The following is a 12,541-nucleotide window of genomic DNA, read 5'->3' on the forward strand; positions in this document are numbered from 1 at the left end:
ACTGTTGTACAGGTCCCAGAATCTTTCTGCTAACAGTATTTCTGGCCATACTGGTTGGGAGAATCGAAGGAATTTTATTCAGCCACAAAAGTAACATTTCTCAGCGCTGTTCCATATTTATTCTAGCTTGCATATCTGACCTATTTGGCAGTTCTCTGCCTGCCTCTGGACACCACTGTCAGTCTCTGACCTCCCACATTCTCTTCTCTTCTCACATAAACTGCACACTCTTGGAGTAGGGAATGCATGAATTCTGTGTTCCACATAACATGAAAACACATCATGACAGCTAAATATATTTTAATAATTACAGTATCTACCAGATCACAAAGGGGTTTTACCAGGAGTTCATCATCATCTTCCAAATTTTCTGCATCTTCCTCATCGTCTTCATCAAGATCCTTCATACAGAAAGCAGCCATTCTTTCTATAGCATCCATTGGTAAAGGGGCTGGAAAGAAGTAGTAACCAAAAGAGCATTATCATGTTTTACAACCCCTCACTGGTCAAAGGAATGCCAAAACTGTTTTTGAGACACGTGAATATGTTTAGTAGAGAGAGAACTAAATGAATCAATAACTGACTACAAAAGTCATCAGGACAGGTTGCAAACTTTGGTTGAGAAAAACAGACTCAAAAAAAAAAAGGTTCCACTTGTTTGCAACTTGCTGAATTTCAGTGGATCCTAGTGTAAATACCTGGGTATAGCTGCTAATGTCTGTTGCTTTCATTTAAAAATTAACAGGGTCTTGAGGAGAACCCAAATGTATGGCATAAGGGGAGGCCAGAACATCAACCCAGTACAGACTGGCACCATAGCATGTCATGAAGACATGCTAGGGTTGCCTCGGGGCATCTCTTACAGATTCCCCGCAACCCTAGCACATCTTCTGTACGTCAAAATGGCAGTGCCCTGTACAGACAGGCACTGCCATTTTGATGTGACAGACGCCATAATGACATCGCAAGTGCGCCATTGCTGCACTGCAGCATCATTATGGTACCACAAAAAGAACCCACTTTTCACAGGTTCTTTTTGCTCCCTGAGGAAGCCGCAAGGTTTGTCTGCTGTGGCTTCCTCGCAGAATAAACCAGGGTGCCAGCAGACTCCACTTTTTGGGAGGTCTGTACCGGGCCTTAGAAAAATTAAACAGAGGCTGGGTGGACATCTGTCAGGGATGCTTTGATTTAGATTTCCTGCATGGCAGGGGGTTGGACTGGATGGCCCTTGCAGTCTCTTCCAATTCTAGGATTCTATGATACTTTGTCTAACTAAAACTTCCACTTCCAGTTTATGGAAGCTACAGTCAAAACAACTATTTTTCCCCAAGCTCTGCTGTGAGAGGAGAAAACATCCCCATTGAAATGAGTCACTACTGTGAGAAGATGGGGGCTATGTCCAATGATGAATTTATAGCTAGAGCAGTGGCCAAGCCATCGAAGGAGCTTTGGCCCAGAAGAAAGAGAGCACAAGCTACTAATGCTGTGGCCTAGAAAATTCCTACAACTCGCAGTGCTGGCCAGAGTCAGAAGGGAAGTCTCAGATGAAGAAGAAAACGAAAAGCTTATGACACCTCAGAATGAAAGCAAAGCACAGGCGGGGGAGGGGGGGGACAGACAGCAAGTGTTCTTCATTGTTTTTCTTTTGAGCCCTTGGGCAACTAGTTGGGCAGAGAGCTGCAAAGCACCCAGGAACAGATAAAGCAAGGATCCCACACCTCTTGCAATCTTCTCAAACTACTGCCCTAAGTAACAAACGTTGGCACAGATATCTAGAATTCACTTACTTTTTCCATTTGGTTTCTGTTTTGGACCAGGCTGGCCTCCAACAATGGCCATGAGTTCAGCCTCTAGTTCATGATCATCCTCCCCATCACTGGTCATCAAGCCTTCAGGAGACAAATCCACCAGCAAACCCATCTACAAGGGAAAAAGATGTCAATTCAACCATAAAAGATGCTGTATTAGCTCTTGCTTTACAGATAACTTTCTTCTAATGCTGATCTTCCATGAAATCAGTAGTTGATGTTAGCAGACACACTGTCTATTATTTAAGGAGGTTATCAGCTTCTGCTTTAGTCAGGGAAACTAATTTTTATTAATCACATCAACAGTGCAGAACTTGTAATTAGAGATGCCTGAAGGAATGACTCCTCCCACTTGTTATCACTTGAACATGCCATTTAACATCTCAGATCTCATAATGCAAGTGGTTACTTGTTCTATAGACAAAACAGATTAGCAGACTCTTAATTCTGTTCTTTTTACTGTTTCCTAAGATAGCCATGTTTTAACTGATAGTCACAGATACTTGAAAATATTTTTTTTTCTAAAAAAAAAACCCTTCTCAAATCACACACCTTCACCAAGACAAACAAACCAATTAAGATTTGACAGGAGTTTGCTACAAGCTTATCCTGACAGTGATTCCAACTATGTGGAAATTGCAGAACTTGGCGAAGTTATTTTTTGGTACTAAACACCTAGAATCCCCCAGCTAGCATGACTAATGGTTGGAGGATTATGGGAACTATAGTCTAAAAAGTAGCTTTCCTGAGCTCTAGGTATCCTTGAGTACAGGCCAAAGAATGCTTGCATCTTTCACAAGTTTAAGGGGCATATTATCAATTTGCATCCATGTTTTACATCATAGTGCTGTATCATACATACCTGAAAACATTTTAAACACCTTTCCTTGGCTTCACATTATACAGATACAAAAATAATAGCATATAAATTGTCTTTCAGGGCATCGTCAACTATTATTGCTTTCCTCATCAAGAGAGCCCTGATAAGCTTCCAAGAAACAAGAAGCATTTTTATTAAGCAACAATTTGATAATGATGAGGTGTAAAACAAAACCAAGGTAACAAATCCAAAGCTCTACATTTACATGGATGGCAGATACCAAATGAACAGAAATCCAGTAGAGTATTGCAATAGGGTGGTGAGGGCATTTGAACTTTAGTTCACTCTAATCTCCACCTCTGGCCATATTAGCGGAGTATGACAGAAACGGCAAACCAAAACATAGAGAGCACACCAGGCTGTAATAAGCGTTGATAGCAATGCCCCAGCAACCAAATATTCCACCATTCAAGGAAGAAGTAAAATGATATCATTTTGACAAACAAATAGCAGAGTATGCTTTATGACACTGGTGTGGAAGTGTGGCCTTCAGCTGGATCACAGCAGCAGGCCTCTCTGCCTAACCTGCCAACCTTCTCTTGCAGGCGTCTTACCTAATTCCATGCAAAACAAGCTATATGTTGCAAGCATTTTGCAGTAGTGTGTGTAATGCAGCTCAGACTCCATTATAGCATTTATCATATATAGGTTGGTATTGGCTAAAAGCAACTGTAGCTGATATAACTACAGTACTGTACTGCCCTAATGGCACTTCTAGAGTTTCATTTCCCCTAACAGGAATAGCAGCTCTTCAGACTCTCCAGAAGTAATGGTACAGATCAGTTTGAATAAGGGACACTTTAAGACAGGGGTAGGCAACCTGCGGCCCGCGGGCCAGATGCGGCCCGGCGAGGCCTTGGGACCGGCCCCAGCCCGGTCCTGCCGCCGATTGCCACCGGGGCCTTTGGCATCTTGCGCGAGGGGCATGGTGGGGCAATTGTCTATAGAAGCCTCAGAAACATGCATTTATCTTAACATTTTTTAAAAAATCAGCCAATTTTTTCGCATGTCCTCCATTTTTTATTTAAAAAGTGCCCTCCGTTTGAAAAATTTGTCCTACATTTGTCCCGGTTTATTTATTTCTTTAATTTTAAAAAAATTATTTAATTATTTATTTTTTGGCTTCGGCCCCCCAGTTGTCTGAGGGCCAGCAACCCGGCCCCCGGCTCAAAAGGGTTGCCTACCCCTGCTTTAAGACTATTGATCCAAGAGAAATGTACCAATTTTGGCTTTAGGTCCAATCTTTGGGGGGGGGGGCATCTGTTGGAGGTGTTTTTATTGTGTATTCCTGCATGGCAGAAGATGGTTGGACTGGATGGCCCTTGTGGTCTCTTCCAACTCTATGATTCTATGATATGATGTGATACAAATAATCTTGCAACCAGGATATGAACTGACTTCAGCCTTTGCCACACCTGTTACATCCAACAGAGGGTGCATCTACACTGTAGAAATAAGGCAGTTTGACACCACATTAAGTGCTGTAGGTCCAATTTATGGAATCCTGGGATTTATACTTTTATATGGTCTGTAGTATTCTCTGCCAAAAAGTGCTGGTGACTCACAAAACTATAAACCCCGGGATTCTGTAGGATGGAACCATGGCAGTTAAAGTGATGACAAACTGCATTATTTCTACCGTGTAAATGCACCCAGTGTTGTTTTTTACCCTCTAACTCTAAACTAATTAATGCACAAATGTACCACCTAATATGCAGTTAACATTAAATAGATATAAACCAATAGAGATAAAACATGGGGAGAAAAACAATGCTCCATATATAAAGATAGCCAAGCTATCTGGCTCTCATCTCAAAGAATACAGGCAAGACAATAAGTAACTAATCTGAATGTCTATAACACACCCTATAAAAATGAAAGTTTAATTAATATGACAAAAGAGATTCTATTACAATAGATCAAAAGCACTGCATTTCTGATCTTTCTCGATTCTGGAGATAGAAAACTCACCAGCTACACACAAATGTTAGTGCAGTTCTAGGGTTCTATCTAATACTTTGAACACTCTGTATGGCATGAAGTCAAAGGCTTTTACGGCTAGCATCCATACTTTTTGGTGGGCTTTTCAGACTATGAGGCCATGTTCTAGAAGAGTTTATTCCTGATGTTTCTGAAGATACCAGCCACAGCAGCTGATAGTAAACTCTTCTAGAACATGGCCTCATAGCCCGAAAAACCCACAAAAAACTACTGCATATGGCCTTCTTCCCACAAAATTTGTCCTCCACCATTTTAATCCAATGTACCCAACAGGTACACAGTACCCATTCGTAACAGAATTACAGAATACATATGTTAATGATGAAAACCAGAGCCTTGGCTGGTATTTCTTCTATTCCATGTACAAGATGTAGCAATGCTCCTCTGCATAAGGAATCATAGACCCGATACAGACAGGCCAAAATAAAGCTGCTTCAAGTCACTTTGGAGGTATGTTGTTTCAATGAATCCAGAATCCACACCAAAGCCATGCTCCAATCCTAAGGACTGCAGTGCAGCTTTGGTGCAGCTTCCAGACTCTTAGGACGCATGCATCATTGAAACACCATACCTCCAAAGTGACTTGAAGCAGCTTTATTTTGGCCTGTCTGTATAGGGCCATAGAATCATAGAGTTGGAAGAGACCACAAGGACCATCCAGTCTAACCCCCTGCCATGCAGGAAATCTAAATCAAAGTATCCCCAACAGATAGCCATCCAGCCTCTGCTTAAAGACCTCCAAGGAGGGAGACTCCACTACACTTCAAGGGAGTTTGTTTCACTATCGAACAGCCCTTACTGTCAGGAAGTTCCTCCTAATGTTGAGGTGGAATCTCTTTTCCTGTAGCTTGGGACCTAGATTTTGTAATCACATTCAGAAATATTAGCCCATAGTTTCACAACTCATAACAACATCAACTGGAGCATTTAGAATCACATTATTTCCTTTGACTCTTGCTACAAAGCTTCACCTGGCAGAAGAGGTGACCTATAACCAAGGAAGGAAGGAGAGGATCTACTATATGTGCATAATATCTTCTCACAGTATTGGATCCACCACCTGTCTAAGTTCGTCAGGGACACTCCCAATTGATCCTCTGTCATTCCATTTTTTTCCAGCCACTTTTAACATATCTGTTTCTCACTCCTCCTTCCCCTATCCCCCTTTGTCCTTAACTCATTTCATTGACTGCAAAAGTAGTTTGCACTCAGTTAACTCATCAGGATGGAGAGGGAACAGAATCTTGCCATTTCCAGTAGGCCCAGGCAAAAGCAAACTGTCGCAGTTTCTCCTGGCTTGTATGTTTTCCAGTATCAATAACTTTTGCCATCTTGACCACACTCTGATGTTGCTTAGCCAAATTTGTAACTGTTTTCAACTGTTAAATGTAGGATGATATGCAGTATAGAAGATGAAGCAGTAGCAAGCTACAGAAGATATCTATACAGGACTCCTGCTGTCTATAGCATCTATTGGAAAAGACTATTAGATTTCCATTTTAGCAATTTGCGTTTGGCATTTGAGTTAATGAATGAGTACAACGATCACACTGTCATTTGGAAAATGGCTTGGCTATGGAATCAAAAAGCGAGAGGAACCTTTACAAAATATCCTAGAACAAAGGGCCTGAAAAGAAGTGTCAGATGAAAACACAACAAAGGTTTATTGGGACTCACCTGTTTAGGGGTGGCAACGCCTTTTCCTCCCCGAGGTGGCGGGGGTGGTTTCTTGTTCCTGTTCATTTCTCTTTCGTCTGCTCTCAGTCAGTACAAGACAGCATCAGGCCAGATGGAGCTGAGTATTTTAAGGGGATCAGTCAGACCTTGTTTCCATTTATCCGCATTATCTTCCTTTTCTGCTATCTACTGCCCAGCCCCCACTTCATCAAAGAATCTCCACATACCAGGAGCCAGTTCAATTAATCCCATGTTAAATGAAAACATGCTATCGAATCAAGCTCTACCCATTTCTTTATTCCCACAGCAAGGTTTCACTCTTCTCTGGTGCCACTCAATTCAACACTATCCAGGTTTACTTTGTTGTTGTTGTTGTTGTTAACTGCCCTCGAGTTGACCACATCTCATGGAGACCCTGTGGGTGAGACATCTCCAAGGTCCCCTATCCTCCACTGCTCTGCTCAAGTCCTCTGTCCAGACTTGTGTCTATGACTTCCCTATTGAGTCAAATAAATGGGTCCTTGAAGAGATCAAGCCTGAAATGGCCCTAGAAGCCAAAATGACTAAATTGAGGTTGTCATACTTTGGCCACATCATGAGAAGGCACGGCTCATTGCAAAAGTTGATAATGCTCAGAAAGGTTTACTTGTAAGCAAGTCCAACCACATTTAATGAGGTAGGATCTATAGCAGGGGTAGGCAACCTTTTTGAGCCGGGGACCGGGTTGCTGTCCCTCAGACAACTGGGGGGCCGAAGCCAAAAAATAAATAATTAAATATATATATTTTTAAATTTAAATATATAAATAAACCAGGACAAAGGTAGGACAACATTTTCAAATGGAAGACACTTTTTTTGAAAAATGGAGGACACGCAAAAAAATTTGCTGATTTTTAAAAAAATGTTAATATAAATGCATGTTTCTGAGGCTTCTATAGACAATTGGCCCCCAAAGGCCCCGGCGGCAATCGGCAGCAGGACCAGACTGGGGCCGGTCCCAAGGCCTCGCCAGGCCGCATCCAGCCCGCGGGCCGCAGGTTGCCTACCCCTGATCTATAGCCACACTTATCAACAAGTGTATTGCACTGAATTTAATGGATGTGTAACTCTTGAAAATAAACCTCAATAGACCAGAGTGGTGTAGTGTTTTGAGTTTTGGAGACTAGGGTTCAATTCGTTGCTCAGCCATAGAAACCTACTGAGTGATCTTGGGTGAGTCACATACTCTCAGCCCCATAAGGTCACCATAAATGGGAAATGACCTGAAAGCACATAACAAATGTACATACTGTACAACCAAGCTAATGCCAATCTCACCATCTCTGTAAGGTCACCAGCAGACTAATCCTAGCCAGTCACAGCTCATCCCCCTCTGTCCTCCACAAACCTGACACACTACTCCCATTGTTGAGCTTTAAAAAAGAACACATACACACACATACACTCATCCCTCCACATTTGCAGCTTTGACTTTTGTGGATTTGATTATTCATAGTTTTTATTAATACGTTCTCTCTAGAGGTCCTTTGGCATAACTCTATGGCCAACTTAACCAAAAGTCACACTGAAGGACCTAGAGCAGGGGTAGGCAACCTGCGGCCCGCGGGCCGGATGCGGCCCGGCGAGGCCTTGGGACCGGCCCCAGCCCGGTCCTGCTGCTGATTGCCGCCGGGGCCTTTGGGGGGCAATTGTCTATAGAAAACTCAGAAACATGCATTTATATTAACATTTTTTAAAAAATCAGCAAATTTTTTCGTGTGTCCTCCATTTTTTTTAAAAAAGTGTCTTCCATTTGAAAATTTTGTCCTACATTTGTCCTGGTTTATTTATATATTTAATTTTTAAAAAAATCATTTAATTATTTATTTTTTGGCTTCGGCCCCCCAGTTGTCTGAGGGATAGCAACCCGGCCCCCGGCTCAAAAAGATTGCCTACCCCTGACCTAGAGATTCCTAGAGAGAACATTCCACTAGGCCTTTGTAGCTCCTCCAGGGCAGTTCTATAGCCAAAGTCTGGCAGACGTTGACCACAGAGTTGCCCTGGAGGACCTAGAGATGTCTTCTCTCAGGTAAAAACATTGTCTTTTTGTTATTTGTGTGTTTCTACATTCACGGGGGCCCTGTGCCTCTACCCCTAGCAAATTGAAGAGATGAGTGTATATATAATCTACACTGCAATTTTGAGCCATTAAAGCACTGGACCACAACTCTGGGGACTACGGTTCGATTCCCAGCTCAGCCATAAAACCCACTGGGTGACCTTGGGCAAGTCACACTGTCTCAACCCCCTGGGAAGGGCAGGTTAAACCTCTTCTGAACAAATCTTGCCAAGAAAACCCCATGACAGGTTTGCCTTAGAGTCACCATAAATCTGGAACAACTTGAAGTCACACACATCACCAACAACAACCACCACTCATTAACCTTTTTATTGTTACAGCAGGTCTATAGACCTAAGCCAGCATTGTTCTTCCCATATTACAGAAGGAAAACATTACATTACATGAGTAGCAGCAGAGGCAAAATGTCAATTGGTTGCATGGAGAAGGGGTCATTCTCAGGTAAATCTACATAGGACGGCACACTTAAGCATCATATTAAGACACCTCTGCTCCGAAACAATCTTGTGCCACCCTCACCACCACAAATCTGGATTCCATAGATAGGTCCACGACACACTGTAGAAGTAATCTAGTTTGAGACCACTTAAACTGCCCTGCCTCAGTGCTAAGGAATCCTGGAGATTATAGTTTACTGTAGCACTAGAGCTCTCTGACAGAGAAGGCTACATGCCTGACAAAACTACAGTTCCCAGCATTCCTTAGCATTGAGCCAGGACAGTTAAAGGAGTCTCAAACTGGATTATTTCTGCAGTGTGTTTTGGACCATAGATAATCAGGCCGGTCTCCCTTCCAGGGCTGTTGTCAACATAACAAGCCAGACTCTGTGAAACATCTTTTAAAGAAAGAGCCAGTGTGGCATAGGGGTTTGGCCCTCAGACTATGACTCTTTGGTCCAAAACACACTGCAGAAATAATCCAGTTTGAGATTGCTTTAACTGCCCTGGCACAGTGCTAGGGAAACTGGGAATTGTAGTTTTGTGAAAAATTGAGCCTTGGGTCTGTGATCTCTGGTGCCACAACATAACATAATTCCCACAACAAACTATAGTTCGTAGGATTCCTTAGCACTGAGCCTGGGCAATGAAAGCGCTCTCAAACTGGATTTCTTCTGCAGTGTGTTTTGGACCTCTGAGACCAGGGTTCGAATCCCAGCTCGGCCACAGAAACCCACTGGGTGATCTTGGGCGCAAGTCACACTCTCTCAGCCTCAGAGGATGACAAACCTTGCCAAGGAAACCCCATGATACATCACCATAAGTCTGAAATGACTTGAAGGCACCCAACACACCCCTCTGTGAGCCAGGACAGTAATTTGAGCATTGGGCTATGACTCTAGAGAGCAGGGTTCGAATCCTTGCTTGGCCATGTGAACCCACTGAGTGACCTTAGGTGAGTCACACTCTCTCAGCCTCAAAGGCTGGGAAAGGCAAACCTCCTCTGAACAAACCTTGCCAAGAAAACCCCAAGATACATCACCATAAACCTGAAGGCACCCAACACAGACAGACGCGCACACCTCTGTGAGCCAGGGCAGTAGTTTGAGCACTGGGCTGTGACTCTGGAGACCAGGGTTGGAACCCTTGCTTGGCCATGTGAACCCACAGGGTGAGCTTAGCCTCATAGGGGCAAAGGCAAACCTCCTCTGAACAAACCTTGCCAAGAGAACCCCCTTGATAGGTTTGCCATAAATCTGAAAGGACTTGGGAGGCACAGAACAACAAAATGGGGTGCCATGGCCACCACAAAGCTCCTCCTCCTCCTCCTCCCAGTCCTTGGCCCTTCCCTCCTTTAAACCCTTGCTCAGCCCCCCTTCATCCCCAACAAGGGCCCCCCTTGGCTCCCATCACAAATCACAAACACTCACTTCCTGCTTTCCCTTTGGCAGCAGCAGCAGCAGCAGCAGCAGCAATAATCAACAACACAGGCACCTCACTTTACGGCTCCCTTGCCAGAGAGAGAGAGAGAGAGAAACAAGGTTCCCGACAATAGCCGCCTTGCTTTACGGCAGCCTCTTCCCTTGCCTGAATGTCTGGCAGTCAGACACACAGAAGCCTTCCATTCATTGAGCCCTCCATCACCACTGTTGAGCCATTTACTGCACTTGGCCATTCAGGGTGCATCTGTGCTAGGCTTCCTTTACCTTTCCTAGCATTAGTGTCTTTTTCAATGACTTCTGCCTTCTCATGATGTGGCAGCAGCCCAGGTGTTGTTGTTAACTGCCCTCAAGTCGATCCCAACTCATGGCAACCTGGCACCACTCTAGAAGAGACAATAATGCTGAGTAGTAAGGCAGAAGGTAGTAGAAAGAGAGGAAGACCGCATGCCAGATTGCTGGACTCGGTCAGGGAGGTCACAGGTATGGATCTGTAGGACCTAAGCAGAACAGTGGAGGACAGGGGGGCTCTTGGAGATGTCTCAGGGTCCCCATGAGTCGGGTTCGACTTGAGGGCAGTTAACAACAACAACAACAAAACCGCATTATTTCTACAGTGTAAATGCACCTTTGGTCTCTCTATGGTAAAAATGGCAACTACCTTTAAGAGACCATATAGAAAAATTAAGGACCCTGTATTTGCAATAATTAAGGGGTCACATATAACCCCAAACCTAAACAACTGGAAACAAAGGCAAACATTTCTTTGTCTTTTAGTCTATATAGTGCATATTACTTGTACACAAGCTAGAACTGAAATGTATTATTGCTTGTTTCAGTTGCAGACACAGGGCGAGAGGTGCCAAGAGGAAGTGATTTCCAGTGCCGTTAGGATTCCTGTATTGCAGACTGAGAAGGGGAGTACATTGCAACAACAGAGAAATATAATCCAATATACTTTTGCCGCTTATAGTGTGGGTGTGGGCGCCTCTGTAGAAGAGTTTATGATGTATGTATGCAGGTGCATTGTGCTCTCTTGACAAGAGACCCAAAGTAGTTTTGGAAAATAAGAGATTTATGCCACTCTGCCCTTTTTCTCTTTTCTTTTTAAACTTCTTTCTAGTTTCTGGCAATCTAGGTAGAAAAAGAAAAATTAATTTGGCAACAGCATATTTGCTGGGATATGCTGGGATATTGGGGCCAAAGTAGATGTCTCTAAAAGGTAATATATTACTGTCATCTACTGTCGATTGGGGGGAAAAAACTTAAACCAGTGTTTATCCCCTCTCCCCCCCCCCCCATGCTTTCAGCCATCATGTCTGTGGTAGAAAGTAAATTAAGGCTCTAGTGACCCTCCTGGGATAGAAACCAATCCCTTCTTCCTGCATCTGCAAAATTACACCACTATCCTTCGGTCTTTCCTCTTCTCACAATGAGGGCCATTTTGCCCATGTTATATCATTTTTGTTGTTGCTGGGATCTTGACCCACCATGGCGACCCTATGGATGAGACATCTCCAAGACCCCCCGTCCTCCACTGTTCTGCTTAGTTCCTGTAAACTCATACCCGTGACCTCCTTAATAAAATCCATCCATCTATCATACGGCCCTCCTCTCTTTCTACTTCCCTCCACCTTTCCTAGCATTATTGTTTTTTCCCCATGAGTCCTCCCTTCTCATGATGTGTCCAAAGTACGACAACCTGTTTTGACATCTTAGGTCCAGGGCTTGATTTACTCTAGGACCCGTTTGTTCTTTTGGCTGTCAACGGGATCCTCAGCACTCTTCTCCAGCAGTACATCTCAAATGAATGGATTTTCTTTTTATCTGCTTTCATCACTGTCCAACTCTCACATCAGTACACAGTGATGGAGAATACAATGGCTTGGTCTTGGAGTCATCTCTTTACACTTTATGAGCTTGCTCTATTGGATTACCATGACCAATCACAGTCTCCCAGGGTCCTTGAAACCAATACACTGGGTCTTAAGCAGAGTGTGTGTGTGTAAAAAGGAGGAAAGAAGTGAGGGAGGAAATGTGGCAGCAACTTTAAGACTAAGGGTATATCTGCACGGTAGAAATAATGCAGTTTGACACCACTTTAAATGCTGTAGGTCCATCCTATGGAATCCTGGGATTTGTAGTTTTGCAAGACCTTTATCCTCTACCTAAGTGTGATG

General features: G+C 43.5%; 1 protein-coding gene across 4 annotated transcripts in view; it reads right to left on the minus strand.

Annotated features, from left to right (window-relative positions):
* The window catches only part of CC2D1A (coiled-coil and C2 domain containing 1A), a 71,847-nt gene that overhangs the window by 56,467 nt on the left and 2,839 nt on the right, over window positions 1-12,541 (minus strand). Inside the window, exons 1-4 of one of the 4 annotated variants that reach the window (XR_016272378.1) lie at window positions 10,353-10,572; window positions 6,367-6,484; window positions 1,788-1,920; window positions 342-451 (exon numbers count right to left, since the gene is read on the minus strand). Coding sequence is in view for 3 of the 4 variants with exons in the window: in XM_089486841.1 (XP_089342967.1) it covers window positions 342-451; window positions 1,788-1,920; window positions 6,367-6,432 (309 nt within the window). In the remaining variant the exon portion in view is untranslated. Of the gene's footprint in view, window positions 1-341; window positions 452-1,787; window positions 1,921-6,366; window positions 6,485-10,352; window positions 10,574-12,541 lie in introns of those variants that run through there. The other 3 variants (XM_089486841.1, XM_089486861.1, XM_089486850.1) reach the window with 3 other exon arrangements.

The sequence above is a fragment of the Sceloporus occidentalis genome, unplaced genomic scaffold (genome assembly GCF_023333645.1).
Source record: "Sceloporus occidentalis isolate IW3139 unplaced genomic scaffold, rSceOcc1.0.p SCAF_1, whole genome shotgun sequence".
Classification (NCBI taxonomy): domain Eukaryota; kingdom Metazoa; phylum Chordata; class Lepidosauria; order Squamata; family Phrynosomatidae; genus Sceloporus; species Sceloporus occidentalis.